This window comes from Podarcis cretensis (genome assembly GCF_951804945.1).
Source record: "Podarcis cretensis genome assembly, chromosome: 3".
Classification (NCBI taxonomy): Eukaryota; Metazoa; Chordata; class Lepidosauria; order Squamata; family Lacertidae; genus Podarcis; species Podarcis cretensis.
In genome coordinates, this window is record NC_137172.1 from 114,752,420 (window position 1) to 114,779,381 (window position 26,962).

At 43.7% G+C, this 26,962-nt stretch overlaps 1 protein-coding gene across 4 annotated transcripts in view; it reads right to left on the reverse strand.

Annotated features, from left to right (window-relative positions):
* Positions 1 to 90: 90 nt before the first annotated feature.
* The window catches only part of MCM8 (minichromosome maintenance 8 homologous recombination repair factor), a 43,241-nt gene continuing 16,369 nt past the window's right edge, over positions 91 to 26,962 (reverse strand). For 2 of the 4 annotated variants that reach the window (XM_079969780.1, XM_079969781.1), the window contains exons 12-19: positions 26,533 to 26,673; positions 26,188 to 26,329; positions 24,257 to 24,452; positions 22,861 to 23,080; positions 19,806 to 20,015; positions 18,501 to 18,577; positions 17,880 to 18,069; positions 16,332 to 16,656 (exon numbers count right to left, since the gene is read on the reverse strand). In XM_079969780.1, the coding sequence (XP_079825906.1) occupies positions 16,564 to 16,656; positions 17,880 to 18,069; positions 18,501 to 18,577; positions 19,806 to 20,015; positions 22,861 to 23,080; positions 24,257 to 24,452; positions 26,188 to 26,329; positions 26,533 to 26,673 (1,269 nt within the window). In that variant the 3' untranslated portion in view covers positions 16,332 to 16,563. Of the gene's footprint in view, positions 1,819 to 3,067; positions 3,160 to 4,098; positions 4,168 to 4,400; positions 4,487 to 6,727; positions 6,858 to 7,697; positions 7,836 to 13,244; positions 13,659 to 16,331; positions 16,657 to 17,879; positions 18,070 to 18,500; positions 18,578 to 19,805; positions 20,016 to 22,860; positions 23,081 to 24,256; positions 24,453 to 26,187; positions 26,330 to 26,532; positions 26,674 to 26,962 lie in introns of those variants that run through there. The other 2 variants (XM_079969783.1, XM_079969782.1) reach the window with 2 other exon arrangements.

Here is a 26,962-nt window from a genome sequence, read left to right on the forward strand (position 1 = left end):
ATAAATGTGTAGAAGCCACATTAGAAAGCCAATCCATCTTCACATTATTCCTACCATAGGAGTTGGATAACAACCAGCAGACACCAATAGTCGAGTCATAGAAAAATTTATTTTAAAAGTGCAGAGGCACTGACTATGGACAAGCCTTCACATCATTTTTCAGTTCTCTTTAAAACATTTGAGACATGTGGTATCTATTCTTGTCCAGTTGAAAGAATGTACCTGAGTGCTTCTACAGTACATCATGCTCTATTTTGTCTTGATAAACTTAAAAAGCTTCTTTATCTTCTTATACTGCAACACAATTGGACTGCAGCATTCTGAGGTTACATAAACTATCAAGTATCTTTTCAATATACCTTCTTTATACAAGTTAGAATATATCAAACATATTAAAATTGTTTTAATACTCCATCAAGCCTTTGATTCCACAATAAATTCACTTCTGGTGAGATAGCAGCATCATTCAACATGCAAAAGTTCATTTTCAGCTTATAGAACCTTTTAACAGGTCATCGTGCTCACCATATGCAAAAGACTACATGCCTATAGATGGACTGTGCTCTGACAGACCATCATTTATCTTCCATGTCTGATGTTTTAAATAGGAAATTTAAAAACTGCCTCCTACTGTTTTATTAAAAGAACTAGCATATTCATTTCATACTAACCACTAATGCAGAATACTTGCTTGCTTGAGCTACAGAAGTCCTAGAGATCACCTGTGACATTGCCCAGAATTTTATCATTATGTCCTAATCATGTCTTTTTTCCATCAGTGGACTTTTCAACATCCTAGAAGCTAACCACACTGTAAGTCCTTTCTTAGTTTTAACTTCACTACCTTTATTTTATTGTGTTATGTTGAATATTGTGTGTTGTGCTATTTGTTGAATATGGGAAACCAAACTCTTGTACCATACAGGTAACAAGAGGAGCATCTGTTCTGGCAATATTAGCAGCTCCACCCACTACTTCATACATCAATTTTAGTAATCCAGTTTCTTATCTACTATGCTACACCAACTTTTTTCATTATTTCAACACATTTAATCATGATGTCTAATTTGTGAAGAGAGCGTTTATCTCTTTCCCAAAGGTTCAGGGTTGCCTTGCTTAGTCAGCAATTCAATTCTAAACATTTGTACAAGAGTCGCAAGGTTAGTGCACATCATAATTTACTATGTCCTTGCATAACAAAGGCTGCCCTTTCCTAAACATTAGACTATTAAGAAGGGTGGTTCAAGGTTTTAGTTTGAACATTTTTATCAACAGTGTAGGACTTATACCAAAGGACCGTGACTTTCAAAATAGTAAAGATGTAGGCTTCCGTTTGCCCCACATCCTAAAAACAATGAAATGGAAGGGGGCTGTGATGTGTTGAATTCAAATACAGCAAGGAGTGTAGCATAGCAATTCCCCCCCAAATAAGTGAAAACTTCAGAAAAGCAATGAACAATAACCATCAGGTGATAACCTCTGCAAGTGTTTGTGCATTAAGGTAAAAAATTATATTTTATTTGTAACAAATTGAAAAAAGTACATTGAAAATTCTGCATATTTACATGATCAAAACTTCATTTTAACTTCCGATTAGCTTCAATGTGAAGACATGGTTTCCACTGAGACAAAGCTATCAAAAAGTGTTGTTTATCCATAGTCCAAAGATAATGCAGGCAATGCCATCCCAGCACAAACTGAGCAAGATGTAAGCAACTCACTCAGAGCCTTCATTTGCTGTTTAGTACCTGAACTGTTTTTCGACCATAATGATAGTAACTGTAAGCAGATGCTGTTGTTGTGAAAGCTGTGATGCACCTTCAGGGAGGAAACAATCGTATTAGTTACCTAGGAAACACATGGAGAAAAAAGTACCATAGCTCGCTAGTAAAGAAGGTAAGGGCAAGGGATGTTCGACTTGTCGTGAATAGAACAAATTTCTCCTACAGCAGCCAAAGCTGATTTTTAACACTGAGCTCTCTGGAAGCCCAAACAAAAACCTAGTTAAGCCAAAATATGAACATCTGAATCTTCCTTATAATAAGCTAGACCACCAACCCATCTGGTCACTGGTGAGAGTCTTCTTTCACTGGCTGCAGCTCTGGTAGGTCTTTCGCAGTCTACTTACCCAAGAGCTGAAGACGACTGAACCAGAGACCTTAGTATTGCAGGGTTAAGTACCGTATTTTTTGCCCTATAGGACCCACTTTTTCCCCTCCAAAAATGAAGGGGAAATCTGGGTGCGTCCTATGGGGCGAATGCAGGCTTTCGCTGAAGCTTGGAGAGCGAGAGGGGTCGATGCGCACCGACCCCTCTCGCTCTCCAGGCTTCAGGAAGACACCCGCAGCCTAGGCAGCCCTGCGCGAACTCCCGCAGGGCTGTCTAGGCTGCGGATAGCAGCCTGCTTCCCGGAGCACCGGGCACGCTGAAAGCAGAGCGCCCGGCGCTTCGGGAACTTATCCACAGCCTAGGCAGCCCTGCGGGAGTTCCCGCAGGGCTGTCTAGGCTGCGAATAGCAGCCTGCCGCCCGGCGCGACAGGCGCCCTGAAGCAGAGCGCCCCTCGCACCGGGCAGACATCCGCAGTGTGGGGAGCTCTGCAGGAGTTCCCCGCAGGACTCCCCACACTGCGGATAGCAGCCTGCCGCCCGGTGGTTGAGAACCGACCAACCCCTACAATGAGGGAATCTTTAGGTCAGTATTATTTTACCTCATATTGCATGAGGAGCCAAGGTAGCGCTGCTTGCCTAGAGATAATTCAAGTCCTAAATTTGTTGACCACATACCAACTCAGCATAAGTAGTAACTCTGCCTATAGGAATATAATCCGATGTTAGTAGGGCTGCAATCCTATGCACATGATTACCTCAAAGTTTAAAATGCCCAGAATTGAGCTGCAATTGCTTTAACTTGGGCTTGCAGCCACTAGTAGCGTGATTTCAGCAACCCTACAAATCGGTGATGTCCAAATCTGCTCAGGATCCCAACTTTCATTTGCATCCTATTCTTTCAGAATTGCCTGTTACCCCACAAATCAGTTGTATCGTAACAATTATAAGGTCTACATACCATAAGGTCTGAAGATACATACTGTCCACATAATTGAAAACCGGAGCTGCTAAAGAAGCTGCCACTAAGATGAGCTGGACTACTGTGTTCATCTGGTGGGAGATTATGTGAAAACTGAAGTCACACATTAGCATTCCTTTTCCACCCTGAAATCAATGGGATCTAAAAGTGCTACACTTTTAGCAGTAATGAAAATTTGTAAATTAAAGGCTAAACATTTGAAAAATAAAACCAAGAATGTGAGAAATAATTCCTGCAGTTTTCCTCTGACACCATGAACATTAGGGGCTCAATTCAGTTTTTAAAAAATGACAATTTCCTGTTCAAACTCAGGAAACTGCAGATTATTGTAGTTGCTTAAATAAATCAGGATAAAACTGTTGTGTGAATGAACCAGAGGTTCCAAAGTTCAGACATTAACAGAAAACTTTGTATGATTTAAAACAGCAGCATTTAGACCTCCTCACCTCATTGTAAAAGGAGTTCACCAACTGTGACTCGCACAAGTAATGCTTAAAACATGGTTTATTGTTATATTTGAACCAGGCCAGGAAGTAAACCGCAGCTGAAATTAACTTCTCATAGAGAACAGGATTCTGCACAGTGAAGGCTTAAATCAGGCATAGGCAAACTCTGGCCATCCAGATGTTTGGGACTACAATTCCCATCATCCCTAGCTAACAGGACCAGTGGTCAGGGATGATGGGAATTGTAGTCCCAAACATCTGGAGGGCTAGGGTTTGCCTATGCCTGGCTTAAATAAACATTTTTTCAGTAGTGAGAAGTTGAGGCAGCACAGATATCCCCTAAAGGGATCCCATACTGGTCCCTTTACAAGAGATGTCAGAATTTAAAGGAAGAAAACCCACACTGCCAAATCAGAACTTGGAGCCCTCACCCAAGTCCCCTCTCATACTTTCACTGAGCTTGTTAATGGTAGTGAATAGTACAAAAACATCCATACCCAACTGTGCTGCATGGTGACATAAACTAGGCATCAAATGAATAGCAAGATGTACAATTGCTCTTACCTTGCTGATAAATGTTGGCTTTAACTGAGCAGTGGCATAACATGGATTGAAATATCTACTAAGTGTTCTCTGTGGAAGACAGAAAGTTTGATTTGTAATACTATCGAGGAGAAAAGTCTAATAAGCATGTGAGCTGGTAAGAACCAACTAAGGCATTTACAAAGGCAACACGATCATTTTCCATCTTCATATTTAATAATACAATAATTTAAATAGTCATTTTACTATTTATATCCCACCCCCCTTGGTACAAATAAGGTGTGACTATGATTTAAAGTCAAAACAAACACCTGCATACTTACTGGTGGAGGAAGAGTTCTGTATCGCACGTAAAAAACAGCAGCAATTAACGCAATGTCCCTTAAAATGATCATAGATGTAAGAGGAACTGGAAAAAACCCATGATATTTGTTAACATAAGCATGCAGAAAGGCAATTCAAATCCTAACATATACAAGTGTACAGTGGTACTTCGGATTACGAACTTAATTTGTTCCGGAGGTCCGTTCTCAACCTGAAACCATTCTTAACCTGAGGCACACTTTCGCTAATGGGGCCTCCTGCTGCCACTGCACGATTTTCGTTCTCATCCTGGGGCAAAGTTCGCAACCCAGAGCAACTACTTCCACATTAGAGGAGCTCATAACGCGAAGCGTTTGTAACCCGAGGTACCACTGTATAGCATCCAAAGACCCATCAGACATAATTTTTTAAAATAATTTGCTTTCTTTTATTTAGTCTAAATTTAGGGCATTTAGTTTGCTGTCCACCTATTGAATACCACATATTTAAAACACAGTATCTTGAGGTCAGGTAAGGAATACAAAAACCCATTGTTTAAAAGTGCAACTGTAAAGTGGATAAAAATCAATTTTTTTTTAAATAAAACCATAAAAAACATACATTTTCCTTAAGTAATGTCTTGACTAGTACTAAAACCCAGCAGTTAACACCTACACAGCAATCAACTTCTCATTCAGATACATTGTTAATGGAGGGTTTTTCTTGGCTTTTTTTAGGATACTGTTTTAAAATGTGTGTTTGCATACGTAAATAACCTTATTTATATATGCAACTACTGCAGCCCGGGTTTTGTTAGCCCAAAAATGGAAAATGAGTGATGTCCCAAGTAAAGAAGAATGGCAACTTAAACTGATGGAATATGCGCAGCTTGCAGACCTAACATATAGAATAGAACAAGAAGAACATACGTTTACAGAAGATTGGAAAATGTTTATTGATTACATGGGGGAAATTTTGTACACTTGAAAACGTTGGCAGCATTAAGATAAAATTCAACAGTGTAAATAAGTTTTGATGGATGTAATAATGGAATACTGAATGTTTTAGTTTATATAAAATATGCAGGGATTTATGTTATGCAAAATGAATCATGGAAAGAGAAGGGAAGTCATTGATATTTTGAGATTGTGTAAAACAAAAAATTTAATAAAACTTATAGATAAAATGTGTGTTTGCCTGTGCTTTTAACTGTTTATCTTTTGTTGTGTTTTTCATTTTGGCTAGTTACTGTTTTTGTTGTTTCAGTATTTCTAACTTGCATCCTAGAAAGGTAGGACAGAAATCTCGGAAGCAAACAAATGCAACAGAATTCATGAAGGAATACCAATTATCATTTAAAGCCACCACTCTCTACGAATATGAATTCAATAAGTGACTTCAAGGAAGGACACGGATTAACTATACTTACTTTTCAACATACCGTATTTTTCGCCCGAAAGGACGCACTTTTCCCCCTCCAAAAATGAAGGAGAAATGTGTGTGCGTCCTATGGGGCGAATGCAGGCTTTTGCTGAAGCCCGGAGAGCGCACCGACCCCTCTCACTCTCCAGGCTTCAGGAAGCTATCCGCAAGCCTTGCAAGCCCGGTGGGAGGTCCCGCGGGCTCGCAAGGCTTGCGGGCAGCAGCCTGCAGCCCACAAGCTCGGGGGACAGCGGGGAGGCGCAGCGCCGCCACCCCGCTATTCCCCGACCTGGTCTGGAGGCTGGCGGGGGGGGGGGGGAGGGAGAAGCAAGCTTGCTTCTCCCCATCACCAGCCCCACAAGCTCGGGGGACAGCGGGGCAAGCCGCTGCCCCACGGAGGCTAGAGAGGCTGTCCCTGAAGGCAGAAGAGGGAGACGGAGCGCTCCGTCTCCCTCTTCTAGCTTGGGGATGGCTGCGCAAACCTGGGGGGGAAAATAAGAAAATTTTCCTTGATTTCCCCCCCCAAAAAAAAACTAGGTGCGTCCTATGGGCCGGTGTGTCCTATAGGGCGAAAAATACAGTAAGTCTTAATACACTGCTCTGCAGGTGGGTGATTAATGTGTACCGTGTTATCACACTGTCTGGATACTATATTGTGAGGGCAAGCTGGGAAGCTATGGGTGGTCTCCAGATAACTTGCTCCATCAGCTTGTGCAATGTAATTCCCTCCAAATCTGTTCAGGGAGTTCCCCCAACTCCCTGGAGCAGATTTGGGGAGGGCCAGGGTCTCACACATAGGAAGGGGGAAATTCTGTTGAGCAAGTGGCTACCCTTGTACTGACAGAATGAGTTTTTTGGATATTGCCCTATAGAATTAAAGTGATTAACTATTCAAGCCATTCAACAACAATATTCATCTGCTTACCTGGAATAAGATTTGCACAAGTCAGGCTAATGTACAGGACGCTGATGAGAACTTTATCAGCCAGAGGGTCCAGGGCACTTCCCAAAGCAGATTTTTGGTTGGCCCAGTTTCGTGCAATAAAGCCATCCAACTGAAAACGCAAGTTGAACAGACAGCTAAGACAATGTAACTCTTTTAATGGTACTATTAACCTTGGCCAGAATTGAAAGGGCTTATTCAGGAGTGCCCATAGGCTAAGACATGCCAAGTGAGATTTCTGACTCCCCTCAACCCTTTGAACAGCGGACACCTGAGCATGGCAGCATGCCACATCACAAACTGCTTTTGAAAGTCTCCTTAGTTCGGAAAGAAAATTAGTACAGGCATGTTCAAACAGGACTTGGGTAGTGAGGGCTGGCAGGAATGGAATCAAAATGGGGCTACTGAGAAACAATAGGAGACTATTAGCACAACAGGAGGTACCCGAGGCTTGCAGAAATAACAAATATATATATTGGGCTGAGCATATGCAGTAGCTATGAAATATTTAGTATTGGTTGCAAAAGAAAAACATAAACCAAGGGTTGGGGAAGAGAAGCAAGAGAATGAAATGACCTCCTTAAATTCCTTACAGCAATATGAAAGAGGGCAAAGCTGGCTTGCATCCTGAATAGAAGCACCCCTTGCATACAATAATGGCCAAGTACAAAACACAAGCATTTATTCTTAGGGAAATGGTTTGTTTGTTAGTTAAAGTCATGCTTAAAAAAGAAAAGAAAAAAGTAGAGATTAGAAGCACACAGTCAAGAAAATTGTAAAAAGTAGGTTTCAACATAGCCAGTCTCTTATCTTAAGCTGCAAATGAAAAGAACGGAAAATTCTCTCTTTACCTATTGAATCATATTATTCCTATAAAATAAAAAGATGTACAAAAACTAAAGACATTCTCATTTCTTCTGTAAAACGTTTCAAATGGTATGCTAAAACTTACCAAATCTGTTATTCCAGCCAGAGTAAATACACCCAATGCAATATTGAAATTTTCTTCAACAATCAAGTAGCCCAAAACCGGTGCCAGACCAATCCTTGCCATTGAGAGTAAATTAGGAATTGTCCAAGGGTTTTCATACTGGAAAGAACAAAACAACAGGAAGTAAGCTTATTCAAAATCAAATACACATTACCTCAACTCAGTCTGCTTGGGTATTGATTTTAGCCTTTAGAATGAAAAGCAGGCGAGGAAAGGCTACACATAAACAATACCCCCCCCCCAAAAAAAATGGGAAAGCACATTCAGATGGCTAAGACTGCAATCCTAACCCTGCTTACCTGGAAGTAAGCTGCGCTGAAACAATAGGACTTACTTATAGGTAGACATGGCTAGGACTGTACTTTACACATGTGAAAATAATCCCCTAGAGAAAGTCTTCCCGGTTTAGAATCTGAAGTGATGTTTTGACATAAAAATATTTTCAAATAAACAAATCCCAATGTAAAGAATGACAATTCACTTCAGAGCCAATTCGCACACTGCTTTCTTTCTGATTCAAAACGGAATGTATGAATTGGCTCCACTGAAAATAGCAGACTGGAAGAAAGGAAGTTTTCTGTAGTGATCTGAGGTCTTCTTATGTTCAAGCTACTACTTAAACACAGTGGTCATTAATGTACTCTCCTTCACTGGAGATTTTTAAACAGAGGTTGGACGGCCACCTTCTGAGGGATTTTTTAGCTGTGATTACTGAATTGCGGGGGATTGCGCTAGATTACCTTTGGGGTCCCTTCCAACTCTATGATTCTATGTACGTTTGAAACAGGCACGTGGTCACGTGGCCAGCATGACGAAGCTGCTCTGGCGAACCGGCACGAGAGCAGCACACGGAAACGCCGTTTACCTTCCCGCTATAAAGTGGTACCTATTTATCTACTTGCACTTAAGGGTGCTTTCGAACTGCTAGGTGGGCAGGAGCTGGGACCGAACGACGGGAGCTCACCCCGCCGCGGGGATTCGAACCGCCGATCATGCGATCAGCAAGTCCTAGGCACTGAAGTTTTACCCACAGCGCCACCCGTGTCCCGCTCTTCACTCCATTGGTATATTTGAATTCTCCATATGGAAACAAGGTTCTGCACATGAATAAGTCTTCCAATAAACATGAATGGCCTATATCCATAATAATATAATTTCTGAATATTTGAAATGGGGAAATAAAGAAGGTCGCAACAGCCATTTTTAAGATCTCAAAATGCATTTTTTTTTTTCACTGAAGCAGCTGCTTCTTTCTTCCATCTCCACAAGCTAGTATAAGCTTATACAGTGGTACCTGGGGTTACATACGCTTCAGGTTACAGACTCCACTAACCCAGAAATAGTACCCCGGGTTAAGAACTTTGCTTCAAGATGAGAACAGAAATCGTGCTCTGGCGGCGTGGCGGCAGCAGGAGGCCCCATTAGGTAAAGTGGTGCTTCAGGTTAAGAACAGTTTCAGGTTAAGTACGGACCTCCGGAACGAATTAAGTACTTAACCCGAGGTACCACTGTATATGGAAAGCCAAGCATAAAACTTTCCAAACTTAACAACCGCATGAGTTCTTAATCACATGGGGTTGGAACCTGACATGATTATGGAGTAGTTTGAACCCGCTTTCTCTGTGGATCTGCACCAGATTGCAAAGGGAACACTTGGTACAGCTGATGTCAGTCTCCATCAGGCAATCTGGCAGACCTACAAAGGAAGTCATTTCAAGCACAGGTGGAAACAAGTCCAGGACCAACACTGCAGAACACATTATTAGAATTTGCCAATGAGGAGATCCTGGAGTGTGCCCAAAATAGTAAGGGGAAGGAGTTTCTCTAAGGTCAGTGGGAAAGGCGTTTTCACTCATCACTACAGTGAGACTGGTACACGATAGAAAGGGAAGCCAAGCTCTTGCTGAAGCAGGCAGCCCGTATACAAGCCTGTGTGTGTGTTCACATACCCTCCAATATTTCTCCAATGAAAATAGGGATGTCCCATCCCAGAATAATTCTACTGTTTCTACCCCACACATCTTACTGGGTTGCCACAGCCACTCTGGGCATTTTCCAACATATATAAAAACATTAAAAAAAACACTTCCCTAAATATAAGATAATTAGAAGGTACTTGAAAGTATCAAATAGGCCTAGGATTAGAAAAAGAATGTTGTATAGTAATATAAAAAAGGTAAAGGTACCCCTGCCCGTACGGGCCAGTCTTGACAGACTCTGGGGTTGTGCGCCCATCTCACTTAAGAGACCAGGGGCCAGCGCTGTCCAGAGACACTTCCGGGTCACGTGGCCAGCGTGACATTGCTGCTCTGGCGAGCCAGAGCCGCACACGGAAATGCCGTTTACCTTCCCGCTGGTAAGCGGTCCCTATTTATCTACTTGCACCCGGAGGTGCTTTCGAACTGCTAGGTTAGCAGGCACTGGGACCGAGCAGCGGGAGCGCACCCCGCCGCAGGGATTCGAACCGCCGACCTTTCAATCGGCAAGTCCTAGGCGCTGAGGTTTTAACCCACAGCGCCACCTGTGTCCCGTATAGTAATATAGATTAAGTCAATAAGAAAAGAGATGAAGAAAGTAAATTGAAGGAGTAAATTGTAGTAGAAAGATGATTTTGGAGAACTGCTACAAGATGATACAATGAAATTCAGTTAGGGAGGATTTGAGGAAGTCAGTTAATAATGGAATTTAAAATAAACTTCAGAAGGAATATGTGTTTTTATTTTTGTTTTTTCTTTTGGTTTTTTCCCCTCTTAGTATTGTAATGTTCTCTCTTTTGTATGTTTTTTATATCTGTTAAAAGCAATAAAAAAATGGGGGAAAACCCACACATTTCCCTATACAGTGGTACCTCAGGTTAAGTATTTCATTCATTCCGGAGGTCTGTACTTAACCTGAAACTGTTCTTAACCTGAAGCACCACTTTAGCTAATGGGGCCTGCTGCTGCTGCCACGCCGCCAGAGCCCGATTTCTGTTCTCACCCTGAAGCAAAGTTCTTCACCCGAGGTACTATTTCTGGGTTAGTGGAGTCTGTAACCTGAAGCGTATGTAACCTGAGGTACCACTGTACAGGATTGCCTATAGACGGCTTGGGGATCAGATAACGCCATACCCGCCAACATTTCTCCAACGAAAATAGGAACATCCTAAGGAAAAGTAGAACATTTCGGGATCAAATCAGAAACCAGGACGGCTTCTCTAACTAAGGGCCGTCCCTGGAAAATAGGGACACTTGGGAGGGTCTGCTGTATCCGATATCCTCGACCTATAGAAGAAGAAAAAAACTTTCCCAGGCCACAGGAGAGGAGTCCATACAAAGGTAGCAACTCTTTCAATATTGAAGAACATTCCTGCAGAAGTAGCCCAGCCCAGACCCTCCTTGAGCCTGACAGGCTAGTTCCCCCACTGTAAAAAAACTGGGGACCTCCTAGTCTTCTAACCACCGCAGGGATCCCAACGGATCCATTCGATCCACGCGCTGACGCGCACTAAATTACCGTATTTTTCGCTCTATAAGACGCACCAGACCACAAGATGCACCTAGTTTCTGGAGGAGGAAAGGAAGGAAAAAAATACTCTGAATCTCAGAAGCCAGAACAGCAAGAGGGATCGCTGCGCAGTGAAAGCAGCAATCCCTCTTGCTGTTCTGGCTTCTGGGATAGCTGCACAGCCTGCATTCGCTCCATAAGACACACATTCCCCCTTACTTTTTAGGAGGGGAAAAAGGTGAGTCTTATAAAGCAAAAAATACAGTAAATGACATTTCACATATGGAGGGAGGAAAACAAAAAAACCCCTCCAAAACCTTTTTTTGAACGTAGTAAAACCTGGGCGAAAGAAACCTTCCTTGGGTTTGCCAAGTGCCGGAAATTCGGTTTGTGGTGGCGGTGTGGGGTTTGTTTTTTTTTTGTGCGTGTTCCCCGCGACCGCCCCCTTGACCCCGGCCACGAGGGCCGCATCTGGGGCCTCGAGTGGCCGCGAAGCCCCAGGCCCAGGCAGCGAGTGGGGGGGGGGGGGGACCACAAGATGCACCTAGTTTCTGGAGGAGGAAAGGAAGGAAAAAAATATTCTGAATCTCAGAAGCCAGAACAGCAAGAGGGATCTCTGCGCAGTGAAAGCAGCAATCCCTCTTGCTGTTCTGGCTTCTGGGATAGCTGCGCAGCCTGCATTCACTCCATAAGACACACATTCCCCCTTACTTTTTAGGAGGGAAAAAGGTGAGTCTTATAAAGCAAAAAATACAGTAAATGACATTTCACATATGGAGGAAGGAAAACAAAAAAAACCCCTCCAAAACCTTTTTTTGAACGTAGTAAAACCTGGGCGAAAGAAACCTTCCTCGGGTTTGCCAAGTGCCGGAAATTCGGTTTGTGGTGGCGGTGTGGGGTGTGGGGTTTTTTTTTGTGCGTGTTCCCCGCGACCGCCCCCTTGACCCCGGCCACGAGGGCCGCATCCGGGGCCTCGAGTGGCCGCGAAGCCCCAAGCCCAGGCAGCGAGGGGGGGGGGGGGAGACCACAAGATGCACCTAGTTTCTGGAGGAGGAAAGGAAGGAAAAAAATATTCTGAATCTCAGAAGCCAGAACAGCAAGAGGGATCACTGCGCAGTGAAAGCAGCAATCCCTCTTGCTGTTCTGGCTTCAGGGATAGCTGCGCAGCCTGCATTCGCTCCATAAGACGCACACACGTTTCCCCTTACTTTTTAGGAGGGAAAAAGGTGAGTCTTATAAAGCGAAAAATACAGTAAATGACATTTCACATATGGAGGAAGGAAAACAAAAAAAAAACACCTCCAAAACCTTTTTTTGAACGTAGTAAAACCTGGGCGAAAGAAACCTTCCTCGGGTGTGCCAAGTGCCGGAAATTCGGTTTGTGGTGGCGGTGTGGGGTTGTTGTTTTTTTGTGCATGTTCCCCGCGACCGCCCCCTTGACCCCGGCCACGAGGGCCGCATCCGGGGCCTCGAGTGGCCGCGAAGCCCCAGGCCCAGGCAGCGGGGGGGGGGGGACCACAAGATGCACCTAGTTTCTGGAGGAGGAAAGGAAGGAAAAAAATACTCTGAATCTCAGAAGCCAGATCAGCAAGAGGGATCACTGCGCAGTGAAAGCAGCAATCCCTCTTGCTGTTCTGGCTTCTGGGATAGCTGCGCAGCCTGCATTTGCTCCATAAGACACACATTCCCCCTTACTTTTTAGAAAGGAAAAAGGTGAGTCTTATAAAGCAAAAAATACAGTAAATGACATTTCACATATGGAGGAAGGAAAACAAAAAAAACCCTCCAAAACCTTTTTTTGAACGTAGTAAAACCTGGGCGAAAGAAACCTTCCTCGGGTTTGCCAAGTGTTTGTGGTGGCGGTGTGGGGTGTGTTTTTTTTTTTTTGTGCGTGTTCCCCGCGACCGCCCCCTTGACCCCGGCCACGAGGGCCGCATCCGGGGCCTCGAGTGGCCGCGAAGCCCCAGGCCCAGGCCGCCTGCTTCGGCGACGGGTGTGGGGCCGCGCTTCTCCCCTCCTTACCAGTTCGGCGTATCCTCGGGGAGGCCTGGCTTTCCCGGCGCCGCGCTCCGAGTTCCCCGCGGGCCCTCCGACCCCGCAGCTGGCCCGCTCGCGCCGCGGCCAAGCCCAGGCCGGCAGGGAGCCCGTGGGGCGCAGCAGGCGCTGAGGGGAGGCGGCGGCGGGCGGCGCCCGGGAGAGGAGTCCCCGTCGCGCCCTGGCGGGGTTGGCGCCCCTCAGGAACCGCCAGCCGCAGGCGCCGCCGCCGCCGCCGCCGCCCTTGGCCAGCCAGGCCGCGGGCAACATGGCCGGCCTCTCCGCCCGCTCAGAGGAGAACCACGGCGACGACGCTGAGGGGCGGCAGCGGCAGCTCCTCCTCCTCCTCCTCCCCGGCCGCCGCCACCGCCACCGCCGCCTCCTCGCCCTCCATTCAACTTAGGCCGGGCCGGGCCTTTCGCCTCAGAAACGCGCTTTACGTTGCCTTTCGCGACAGCAAGCGCCGCGCTTTACGGCCAAGCGCCCGACCTCGAAGGTGGCGGGCGGGCGGCGGCGTTGCTTAGGAGACGGAGCGTCGCAGCACGTGGGAGAAGAGGACGCAGCCTGTGCGGGGGAGCGCGCCGTCATCACGCTTTTCCGGCCGCCAAAGCCAGCTGGTGGGATTTTTTTTTTAGGTATCCACAGCTTAACGCCTAAAATGGGAGTCATGATAAAAAATAGCTTTGTGGCATGCAAACCAATAAATGATTATTTAATCAAAGCAGTAAGTGGTTGTTTTTTTAAAATAGCTTTACAGTGGTACCTCGGGTTACGTACTTAATTCGTTCCAGACGTCCGTTCTTAAGCTGAAATTGTTCTTAACCTGAAGCACCACTTTAGCTAATGGGGCCTCCTGCTGCTGCCACACCGCCGGAGCCCGAATTCTGTTCTTATCCTGAAGCAAAGTTCTTAACCTGAAGCACTATTTCTGGGTTAGCGGGGTCTGTAACCTGAAGTGTCTGTAACCTGAAGCATCTGTAACATGAAGCGTCTGTAACCCGAGGTACCACTGTATTGTACTCAAACCATGGGACGTGGGTGGCGCTGTGGGTTAAACCACAGAGCCTAGGACTTGCCGATCAAAAGGTCGGCGGTTCGAATCCCCGCAACGGGGTGAGCTCCCGTTGCTCAGTCCCAGCTCCTGCCAACCTAGCAGTTCAAAAGCGCCTCAAAGTGCAAGTAGATAAATAGGTACCGCTCCGGCGGGAAGGTAAACGGCGTTTCCGTGCGCTGCTCTGGTTCACCAGAAGCGGCTTAGTCATGCTGGCCACATGACCCGGAAGCTGTACGCTGGCTCTCTCGGCCAATAAAGCGAAATGAGCGCCACAACCCCAGAGCCGATCACGACTGGACCTAATGGTCAGGGGTCCCTTTACCTTTACTGTGATACCTCAGGCTAAGTACTTAATTCGTTCCAGAGGTCCGTTCTTAACCTGAAGCACAACTTTAGCTAATGGGGCCTCCTGCCGCCGCGCCGCCGGAGCACGATTTCTGTTCTCATCCTGAAGCAAAGTTCTTAACCTGAAGCACTATTTCTGGGTTAGTGGTGTGTGTAACCTGAAGCGTATGTAACCTGAGGTACCACTGTATTGTACTCAAACCATTGAACAAATAATTGTAACGGTGTTTTCTTTTTAAAAAATAGCTTTATTCACATAAACCAATAAACAGATGGTTAAAACAAAACAGAATAACTTTATTGCACACAAATAAATAGATGAATGTAACAGCAGGTTGAAGGGGGGTGTTGACTCTGTCTATAATTTTAAAATGTCAGCAGTTTGGTTTTTTTCCTGAATTTAAGATACTTTTAAGGACGCAGCAACAGTACCTGATCAATTCAAAGGCTACAAGGCTGTCTACATGAGTGATCTTAAACATTTGAAGACAAGGGCTGCAGCTTTAACCCAACCATGCATCCCTTAACTTTTTATTGTATGTTTGTATGGTGGCAATGCTGTTGCTGTGAGCCGCCTTAGTTCAGGCTGTGATTCACTTGAACAGCAATGGTCTACTATTCCCAAATGATCACGCAGGACCCAACCCTCGCTTCCACCTAACCAGCAACAGGTAGGCACAACATGGGGAACGGCACAAAGTGTTCCTATTCTATCCATAAGCAAATTCAATACATACATGGGTGCAAGTCACAGCTGATACCTTCCTGTTCTATACAAATGTAATGGAAAAATAATAGCATTCTAAAACAGAATTAGTGCCCTGTGCTGGAAATTTCTCCGGTATTCCCAAGCCTACGGTTGATTGTAAGTGGTCTTCCAATCTTCAAAACCTGCCTATGAAACTGGCTATCAGCCAAGGATAAATTCAATACAATATAGAACTATTTCAAAATCACGTTTCCTTCACTTGACACAGTTTCCCTTTTTTAAAACCATGCTAAATATTATGGGTTTCATCCAATATTAGCTACACTTAGAATAGATTTATTGAAATGAATGGACATGACTAACCTTAAATCCAATGAATCTAACCCAAGCATACCTTAGTTGGATGCAACCCAATATAATTACTGAGCGAATTAGTTGTTGTATTTAAACAAAATATCAATATTCACTACTAGTGTGCCCAAGTTTTCAAAATGAACGTTTTAAAAGGCAATCACTCATACAAGAATCATGAATTAGTTACACACTTTCATACTCCCTTCTCACATATGGCTTCTATGTCCACCTCCTGTTTATTGGTAACCAGTTTGCTGTCATGTTTGAATCAGTGAGCTGCAGTTCGAACTGAGATAAAAACTGAAAAGGAAGCCTTTTCAACCGACACGCAAAACAGCGAAAGGAACGTGTGGGGAACACAAGGGCTAACACCAACCAGACCAGCAGCACAACTCACCTCTGAAAACCACCACACACAAACCAAAAGGAAAACTTTTGTAAACACAAAACACACTTGCATGCTTCCGCTTGTCTGCATAGAGCCAATGTGTTTTACTGCAGAATGCAACATGAGAATCTGCTAAGCATTTTTAATCATTGCATGTTGGATTAACATTCTTGCAGTGCCTTTTGAAGATGGCATCTTAAAACAATGCATAAGTTTGACTACTTGTTTAAGTTTTACTTATTTACATGACTTTGAAATGGCAGCTGAAGTGATTTTCTCCATTATGATAATAACCTATCTGAGCAGGTTTCTGCACATATTTTGTAACACCTGGTGTAACAAAGTACTGATTTTTAAAAAGGTCTTGCATATAAGCCTTGGTAGCCTTAACAGAGTATTGTGTTGTGTTCTACTGATCCTCTTCCAAAAACTCAGTTACTTTGGTTGCTGAATTCCTTCACATAGTTTGAAGCTGATACAGCCTTGGACCTTTTTTCAAGAAATAACCCTGGTCATTTAAAGATCCAATGAAGTTTTCAAAGTCGGCTACCTGGAAGAATCACACAAAGTAAGTTTATTATCTGGAGAGACAAAACACTACACATTATGCTACAAGCCTCTTTCCTCACAAGAAGTTGATATTTAAACTATTTAAATATTTTTCATCAAGAAGGAAATTTCAAAAAGAATTTGTGACACAGGTATCTGCTATGTGAAAGGGTGGAGGGATCAAAAATTCACCTAAGCTAATACAAGCCCTTCGTTATTTTTTTTTTAAGAGATCATTTTCTATTCATTCTCTAGTTAAAGTGCAGCAGGGCACAACTCTCTCTGACTGTCCTAAGTTATCTATACAATTGTCAGTGTTCACACAGTGAAATACTGCAGAAAAAAATAAAAACTGCAGAAATTGCAACACACTTCAAGATAGTTCACAGGTGTCAGGCTGTTAAAGAAGAAAGGCAAGTTTCAGTAACAACAAAGTTTGCGGTGCTGATGTTAGATGATATATTAGTAGGGCAACCAATCTCAAATCCAATTTCTAAATACATAGGCAAAGTTCAGCCATCGGAGCTGGAGCAATATGATTAAAGTCCTCTGAACCATGGAGGTATTCTTATATGCAACGGCCGCAGCTCGGACTTTGGTGGAAAAGGGGTGGACTGGCATTACAAGCTACAAGAATTTGCTGAAATGGCGCAGTTAACAAATACCCTAAGAGGCAATTCAAAACAAAAATTTATGGAAAAGTGGGATAGATATAAAAGATATGTTCAAAAATACAGTAAAGGTTCGCTATCTATGCTAGCATTTGATTGACGTTGGAGTGAGACTGAGTTGAGAAATAAGTCTAAGAGCACATATTGATATAGGAATGTATTAGATAATATGTAATGAAATATACAATAATAAGAGTACATACATTTGTAAAAAAGGAATATACAATGGGAAAGACAGGAAGTCTAGTGTGTTGGTATGTATATGATTTTGGGGGGAAATTGTTGTTGTTTTTGGTTTCATTTTCTTTCTAGGTATATAAAATTTGTATATAATTTTTGTATACATGTTGCAAATTATATTATAGAAAGTCCTGTAATGTAATATGACAATGTTTACCAATGTAATATAAGAATGTTAATAAATAAATAAAATGCAAACAAAACAAAAACAAAAAAGGAAGTACAGATGCTGGGACCAGAACTTGTTTTTCAAACTGATAATTCCAATATCAAACTTAATCATTTCCAAATACAAAATTTTATTTGTACTTACTTTTACGTTTACCTCCTTTGCAATCTGCCGCAGCTGTTGAACCTCAAAAAGGCTGTTGTAGGTTCTTTCTGCAATACGGTGAAGGGCAGAAACAAACCTCTTTGCTTGCGACCTGTTGCTCATTCCGGAACCGTGTTGTGAACGATCAAAATCCAACTTCCCAAACTCATCAGAGTAAGTTCCCAACATGCTTGAAGAAGAAACACACAGAAACATCAATAAACAATGAAGGCGTAAAACTAGGCAGAGAAGTGCCTTTGGAAGAGTTAACCATAAGAGCAAGCTTGAAGCTGTTGTTCATTTTCTGCAGGGAATGGAGGGACTCACCAGTGGATTGATCAATTAGAGCTCTCTCCCCCACCTGCCAACATCCACGGCTTCTGCCTCCATTCTAGTGTAGAAAACAGCTCCCTGTACCCAATGGGGAATGTGACATTGGACCTACCGTGAACATTGGAGCCACTGAATTTGAGCAGCTCAATTTGCATATACAGTGAGTGGAGGGACAGGAAAATGTATACATATCACTGAAATAAATAAAAGCACCACCAGGTGTGCAAAAGAGCCCCACAGACCTTTGGTTTGCTGTAGATTGGGTTTTATTCTGGTGCATACTTGTACCTGTATTTCATTATTTCTATGACATCTTCAGCATCTTCTTTGGTGGCCTTTTCTTTTAATTCTAACCTTGACCGTGCCTTAAACAAACAAACAATAATTAAAATTAAAATGGGTTTTATCCAAGGCATACTCGAGAGTAGACCTGCTGAAATAAAGGGGCCTGATTAAGTTAAGTCCATTGACTTCAATGGGTACTCCAAGTGGGGTTTAGTCAGCAATAACCCTTTGCAATGACCAACCTAATTTATTCAGATCAGAAAAGCTACGTGAAAGGAGTTGACACCAGCAGCTTAAAAATACAGGCAAATACACACTACATTTTTCAGTTTGAATGTAGATATAGTTCAGCAAAGCATTTAGTGACATTTAGGAAAGAACAGAGCAGAACAGAACAGAACAGAACTCCATCCGTGCTGGCAGAGAACACAAGCTTCGTACACACAAGGCCCCAGGTTTATTCCTTGGTATCTCTACTTAAAGGACATCAAGTAACCAACCTGGGAAATGTCCCTGTGCCAAGACCTTGGAGAACCACTGACGGATGGAATAAGTAATGCTGGATTAGAGGATTCAATGGCATGACCCAGTTTAAGGCAGTTTCATATAGTTTAAAATCAAAGAGGAAGAATGGGGATTGTTCCATTTAGCAAGCTGAAATGCTTCTGCTGAAGAAATGATTAAAAAGAGCACATCACTGAACTCCTTCCTTGGAACAAAGGCAGCTTAGAGTATCAACGTAATGGATTGGGGAGAGAGAAGTAAAGTTGAATCAGCCACAAGATAAAGAACGGACAATCCGGGTTACACCAGAAGAATCGTATTTAAAAAGCGAGATATCCAGTGGAATATCTCTATGTTTGCAAGATCTTTTCTGGAATAACGTCCAGCATCAGACATTAAATTTTAAGGAGTGTCTCTACTTTGAGGCTAAAGTTACAAGGGAGCCATTCAAGAAACAGAAGACAGTGAACATGGCTGAGCCCAGTTTGTTAACTTTTAGTATCCTCAATTTTATTTACAGAAAAAGATGGTAGCAGCATTTTTTTTTAAAAAAAAAAAGATGGTGAGTTTTCCTTGCTCCCCTGGAATCTCAAGAATCCGGCAACTCAGGTTTGATCCAAATCCAGTCCCACCAGGTTGATGGAAATACATCTATTTATTTAAATTAGGTTTTTTTAAAGAAATTATTTGCACTGTCTCCCAATGCCCACATTAAAATCACTAGTATTTGAGCAGTCTGTCACTTGGCAAAACTTTCCTACTGCAAGAAATCCAAGCGGCAAGAAATACAAAATTAAAGGAAACCTCGGTAAGACGTATCAACGACTCCAACTGCCGTGTGGTGATAGGTGTGCTGTCTGCTCTTTGGCTTTGCTGTCGGAGTTGAAGGTAGAATTCCTGGAGGACCTGAGCGGCCTCTGGAGACAGCGTGGGGTGCACATACTGACGGGCATAGCCAACATACTTCCTCAACAGCTGGTGCGGAACTGGGTCAAAATTTTCTCCCGGAATGACCTGACGATTGAAAACACGCTTTAGGTATTACGGCATTCCGCTCAGCTCCGGAAGTGGACAGTGCCATCAGATTTGAACCACTGGGGCTCCCACAGGTAAGAGTGGGAGTGAGAAACTTGGGAGACCCAGGCTGAAGTCTCTCACCTCATGTAAGTCACTCTGCCTCACAGATCCTCACAAGACAGGGTAGATTGTGAGAGTGGCTGTAACGCATGTAAAAAACGCTTTGAACACTGAAATGCTATATAGCAAACGCAATGGCTGAGAGCTCTACCTCTCTTTTAAATCAGAACCAGTGAAGGTGGTGAAGGTCCTGTGTGAGTGTCTGGAAGCGGTTGGAGGATGGATGGTGGCTAACAGATTGAGGTTGAATCCTGACAAGACAGAAGTACTGTTTTGGGGGGACAGGAGGCAGGCGGGTGTGGAGGACTCCCTGGTCCTGAATGGGGCAACTGTGCCCCTGAAGGACCAGGTGCGCAGCCTGGGAGTCATTTTGGACTCACAGTTGTCCATGGAGGCACAGGTCAATTCTGTGTCCAGGGCAGCTGTTTACCAGCTCCATCTGGTACGCAGGCTGAGACCATACCTGCCCACGGACTGCCTCGCCAGAGTAGTGCATGCTCTGGTTATCTCCCGCTTGGACTACTGCAATGCGCTCTACATGGGGCTACCTTTGAAGGTGACCCAGAAACTACAACTAATCCAGAATGCGGCAGCTAGATTGTTGACTGGGAGCGGCCGCTGAAACCACATAACACCAGTCTTGAAAGACCTACATTGGCTCCCAGTACGTTTCTAAGCAAAATTCAAAGTGTTGGTGCTGACCTTTAAAGCCCTAAACGGCCTCGGTCCAGTATATCTGAAGGAGTGTCTCCACCCCCATCATTCTACCCAGAGACTGAGGTCCAGCACCAAGGGCCTTCTGCCAGTTCCCTCGCTGTGAGAAGCCAAGTTACAGGGAACCAGGCAGAGGGCCTTCTCGGTAGTGGCGCCCTCCCTGTGGAACGCCCTCCCACCAGATATCAAAGAGAACAACAACTACCAAACTTTTAGAAGACATCTGAAGGCAGCCCTGTTTGGGGAAGCTTTTAATGCTTGATTTGTTATGGTATTTTAATATTTTGTTGGAAGCCACCCAGAGTGGCTGGGGAAGCCCAGCCAGATGGGCGGGATATAAATAAATTATTATTATGATTATGATTATGATTATTATTATCATCATCATCATCATCATCATCATCTCACCTCATGTAAGTCACTCTGCCTCACAGATCCTCACAACACAGGGTAGATTGTGAGAATGGCTGCAACACATGTAAAAACGCTTTGAACGCTGAAATACTACAGTGGTGCCCCGCAAGACGAATGCCTCGCAAGACGGAAAACCCGCTAGACGAAAGGGTTTTCCGTTTTGGAGGTGCTTCGCAAAACGAATTTCCTATGGGCTTGCTTCGCAAGACGAAAATGTCTTGCGAGTTCCTGCGGGTTTTTTTCCCTTCCCCCCCTTTTTCTAAACCGCTAAGCCGCTTATCAGCTGATCCGCTAAGCCGCTTATCAGCTGATCCGCTAAGCTGCTTATCATCTTATCCGCTAAGCCGCTTATCAGCTGATCCGCTAAGCTGCTAATAGCGCTAATCCGCTAAGCCGCTAATGGGCTTGGTTCGCAAGACGAAAAAACCGCAAGACGATTCTTTTCGTCTTGCGAGGCTCCACTGTATATAGCAAACACAATGGCTGGGATCCAGCTTCCCATCCTGGGTGTAAGTGGAAAGTGTTTTTGTGCAAGCAGGGGAGGGGGAGAGACTTCCATCCTCTGGCAGATCTTTTTACTTTATGGGATATCATCAGAGGAACTGGGAGTTGGGAAGAGGGGCAGTTGTTGGGAAGCGGGGAGCGGAAAAGCCCCCGTACACCACCGCACAGGGCACTTGAGAGTCCCAGCTACTTATACACAAACAAGGGCTTCATTTATTTTGAATACTTATTTCCTGCTTTATATTCCCCAAGGGTGTCAGGCTTCAGGGACTCGGCTATCCACCCACCCACCCTTTGGCAGTAGATAACCAGAACAAAGCAAAAGGAGTCTCTTACCAGTAGGAAATTTTAATGATCACAGCGAGAGAACAAAGAATCTATTCCTAGGGATGAAGGTGCTCCCAATTAAGGGCTCCACCCACTTCCCCCCTAGTCATCCATGTCACTTCCGCATCTGGCAACCTGATCTCACAACCACTGTGCTTTCTGTGCTGCCACCTTATCTGCTCTCCTTGATCTTGAGCTGAGCGGATGGATGCTTTCCAGTGAAAGTGAGTCTGTTAACTCTCTCTCTTCCAGTTCTTCTTCTCCTAGCTGTTCACCACCCAGTTCTTCCCAACTTCTGCCTTCTGAACTATGTCCCTCTGCAAACTGCTGTTCCAAATCTATACTGTCCCACTGCTTCTGGGAAGATTCAGGATCGGAGAGAGGGGGATAGGGTATCCCACCATTTCTCCTCAGTGCAGCCCTCCTCAGCACGGTCTCTGACAAAGGGTCTCTCAAAAAGGGGCTTACAAAAATCCTCACAATAAAAATTATATCTAAATCTGGTATTGATAGCAGAAATATCCCTGTGGTGCCCAGTTTCAGGAAGCATTTCCTGTCATCAAACTTCACCTTTCTTTTTATTACAGCAAAATTCAGAGTTGGATGTGAAAACCCCATTTAGATAAAGTAGCACCCTAGATACTTGACAAAAACAGGAGAAAAATTGAACAAGCGAGCCCCTAGAATTCATTTCATGGCAGCCTCTGATTGCCTAGAGAGATAAGATGGTATAGGGCCAGGAAATCTGAACAGTATGTACTACCTTTAATCTTTCCAACAACGGTTTGTCTGAAATGGCTTCAAGGACCGATATGTTCGAATTCTGAGAGCTTGCGCGAAGCACTACAGCACTGCTGCATCCAGTCTGTTTTCCTGCTCGCATTGCCATCACGTGTTCGGAAAGCAGGTAGTCATGATCTTCATTCGGTATATCCAGCAGTATGAACACCAAGTCAAATCGTGACAATAAAGCGCTCCCCATTCTACACGGAAAGAAAAACCCGCAAGTACAGTGCATGTTCTTAAACACACACATACCCCTGGGTACACTCTTTCTATAGCACACCTGAAAACATAGTGTGAAGAATTCAAAATAATTTGAGGTCTCTTCAGCAGAAGAAATACTATATACAAGTTTACATCAATCTGAACATACCGTACTTTTCCGTGTATAAGACTAGGTGTTTTTACTGAAAAATTATGTTTAAAATAGAGGGTCGTCTTGTACATGGGTACTGCCTAGGGGGGACGTGGGATTGGTTGATGCCGCGAGCTGGAGATGGTATGTAGCATGTTATTGGTGTCTGCAGCAAGGGGTGGTGTTGATTGGGTGTTGCTGCGGCAATTGGGCGGGCAATAGGCTGTTTCTGCCGGTGAGCGGACAGACGTTAGGAGGCTGTTGCGACTCAAGCGAGTGTTAGTGTTGGCCAGGCAGGTGCATGATTTTCAATCACAACAATACAAATACAGTGGTACCTCAGGTTACATACACTTCAGGTTACAGACTCCGCTAACCCAGAAATAGTACCTCGGGTTAAGAACTTTGCTTCAAGATGAGAACAGAAATCGTGCTCCGGTGGTGTGACAGCTGCAGGAGGCCCCATTAGCTAAAGTGGTGCTTCAGGTTAAGAACAGTTTCAGGTTAAGAACGGACCTCTGGAACGAATTAAGTACTTAACCCAAGGTACCACTGTACAACATGTAGGCTAATAGTAGAAAATATATAATAGAATAATGAATATCATTATTCTATTATATATTTTCTACTAACTATTAGCCTACATGTTGTGTTTATATTGTTGTGAGGAGAGTGGTTTTTGGCAACCCCCCCCCCCAAAAAAGCTCAACAACTCTCCCCCCATTTTCTTAATTTTTAGTCCCCCAAAATAGGGGGCGTCTTATACATGGGGGCATGTTACACACTGAAAAGTACCGTAATTTGTTTGCTTTTTGTTCAGAATTTTACAACATTCAGGGGGGAAAAAAGGGTGGGGAGAGTATTCACATTGAACATTTAAAAGGAGAAATAAGTAATTCCCTCCAGAAAGGTCACCTTTCGGACAAAATCAGTGATGCAGATTTAAAAGTCATTTTTAAAATGAAAAAAAAAAAAATCCCCCCTTCTTTCTTTCTGATGCATGCATTTTAGAAGTACTTACTTTAAATTCTCAGATACTGTTTTGGCCTTGTTGTAGTGTCCCCCAACTGGATTTGCAGCCGCTATGATTGATGTCCTCGCTGGCAAACTGCAAACAATACCAGCCTTGGCGAGGCTGATGCTTTGCTGTTCCATAGCTTCCAGCAAGGCTTGGTGCTGGTTACCCATCTTATCAAACTCATCTATTCCACAAATGCCTGAAAAACAAAATGACAAAAAGAGAGGTGTCATTCCCGTACTCTCATAAACTTGATAAGTGAAAGGCGGCAGAGAGTGAAGGCGATGCGCCAAAAACTTGTTTTAACCAGCATTTTCTACAACTGGAGCTATGCAATCTCTATTTGCATGTGTGTGTTTAAAAAAAAGCATGGCAATAGGTTCTGGCAAACTTTAGCATTTGCCATTGTCAGGGTCCGCAGGCATTGAAGTGGGCTGCACATATACAGTTAGTCATGCCAACCCACCCATCAGATTATCAGTGCCAGAAGTAAAGCCAGTAGTGATCATCTACTTGAAAAGAAGGGGGACTTGATGCAGGCTAGAGTGGTCTGATGGAGAAGAGGAAAAGGTTCCTGCCTACATGACAAGCTATGCCTGATGAAATTCCCTCATTTTCAAAACTATAGAAAGTGGAGAAGACCTGGAGATGCAGAGAGGTAGAGAGAACGTTCTTTCATATGTGGTGGACTTGTAAAAGGGTAAAGGAGTATTGGGAAATGATCCATAATGAATTGGGGGGGAAATGTCCAGTCGCAGCCGACTCTGGGGTTGAAGCGCTCATCTCGCTTTATTGGCCAAGGGAGCCAGTGTACATGCTGGTCATGTGGCCAGCATGACTAAGCCACTTCTGGCGAACCAGAGCAGCACACAGAAACGCCGTTTACCTTCCTGCCGGAGCGGTACCTATTTATCTACTTGCACTTTGACGTGCTTTCGAACTGCTAGGTTGGCAGGAGCAGGAACTGAGCAACGGGAGCTCACCCCGTTGCAAGGATTCGAACCGCCGACCTTCTGATCGGCAAGTACTAGGCTCTGTGGTTTAACCCACAGCGCCACCTGCGTCCATAAAAAGTACTTTAAAAGTACTTTCCCCAAAAAACCAGGGTCCTTTCTGCTGGGGATAATTAGGGCTGAAATTCCCAGGCGTCAAAAAAGGTTGTTTATGTATGCCACTACTGTGACCCATGTTTTGTTAGCCTCCAAATGGAACACAAGCAAGGTCCCAAACAAAGAAGAACGGCAACTGAAGTTGACAGAATATGCACAACTTGCAGACTTAGCATATAGAATAAGAGAACAAGAACATACTTTTAACGCGGATTGGAAAACGTTTACTGAATATATGGGAAAATTGTATATAGCTGGAAACGCTGGCAGCATTAAGATAAATTCAACAGTGTAAGTAAGTTTTGATGGATGTAATAATGGAATACTGAATGGTATTGTTTTTGTAAAATATGCAGGGATTTATGGTATGTAAAATGAACCATGGAAAAAGAAGAAAGGAAGTCACTGATATCTTAAGGATGTAAAATGAGTATTTTAAATTGTAAAACAGAAAATTTAATAAAGTATGTGTGTGTGTAAAGACCTGTCCTCATTTGCAACTGGCCACCCTAATTCAGCCAACCACCATGGTACTGTAAGTATTCTGCCCGCCTGTGAGCTGGATAATCTTCCAGTAGAGTATCAAATACCCAGACGGAAAAGGTAGGGAAAGCAACTAACTTCCTACAAGATCACAAATGAGGAATGGACTAGTTATAGCCTTCTGTACCAAAGTCAATGTGAAAAAGTGCTTTGAAGGCTACAGCCACAGTTTTTATAAGATTTCTAGAACTAACAAGGTAATTTACCATATCAGCTACCAGTTGAAGGGATTATGCATCAGCTCAAAGTTTCCAGCTACAGAAAGGATCACTTCTATAGTACCTTGATCTCCAAGCACAAGGGCACCAGCTTCCAAAGAAAAATCTCCAGAAGAACTGTCTCTGGACAGAGTTACAGTCAGACCAGCTGCAGTCGTCGCATTGCCACACACATACACACCACGAGGTGCAATATTGCATACAGCCTAAGAAACAAATGGTAAAGGCTAGTTTTGCATGCTATGCATTTACTTATACTAAAAAGAACAACATCCCCATTGAAGAATATACGTCTTTTCCCTGCATTCATATTGATATAGCTGGCGCTAAAGTATACTTTTAAAAAACACTTTGGATGTCGGTAAGAAAAAACAACAAATAAACGCTATTTATTAATAAATGAATATACTTGCAACATCTGACTCTTCCCCAGTCCTGGATCTCCAACCACCAGAAGATGAGGGTCTCCTCGAATAGGAATCCGATTTTTATCATCCATATACTTTTGACAGCCTCCAAACAATGCCAACACTAAGCCAGCTTTCACAATCTGTTAAATGGAAGCATAATACATAAAGTATTGGAATGGATTAGCTCAAGGCAGCGGCACATAGTCCACATGTGGTCTGTTCATACCTCATACCTTGAGAATCCCAGCATGAAGAGGTGCAGGCACAATGGCAAAATACTAAATACACACAGGTCCTGCTCTTAAAATGCTCATTATCCAAAATTTTATCTGAACACAAAGAATTATACCCAAACCTCGCTACACAAACGGCTGATTCAGGTACCTGAACAGCCGGAGTTTGTCCACTTCCTTACTTGTTTCGCGTTTT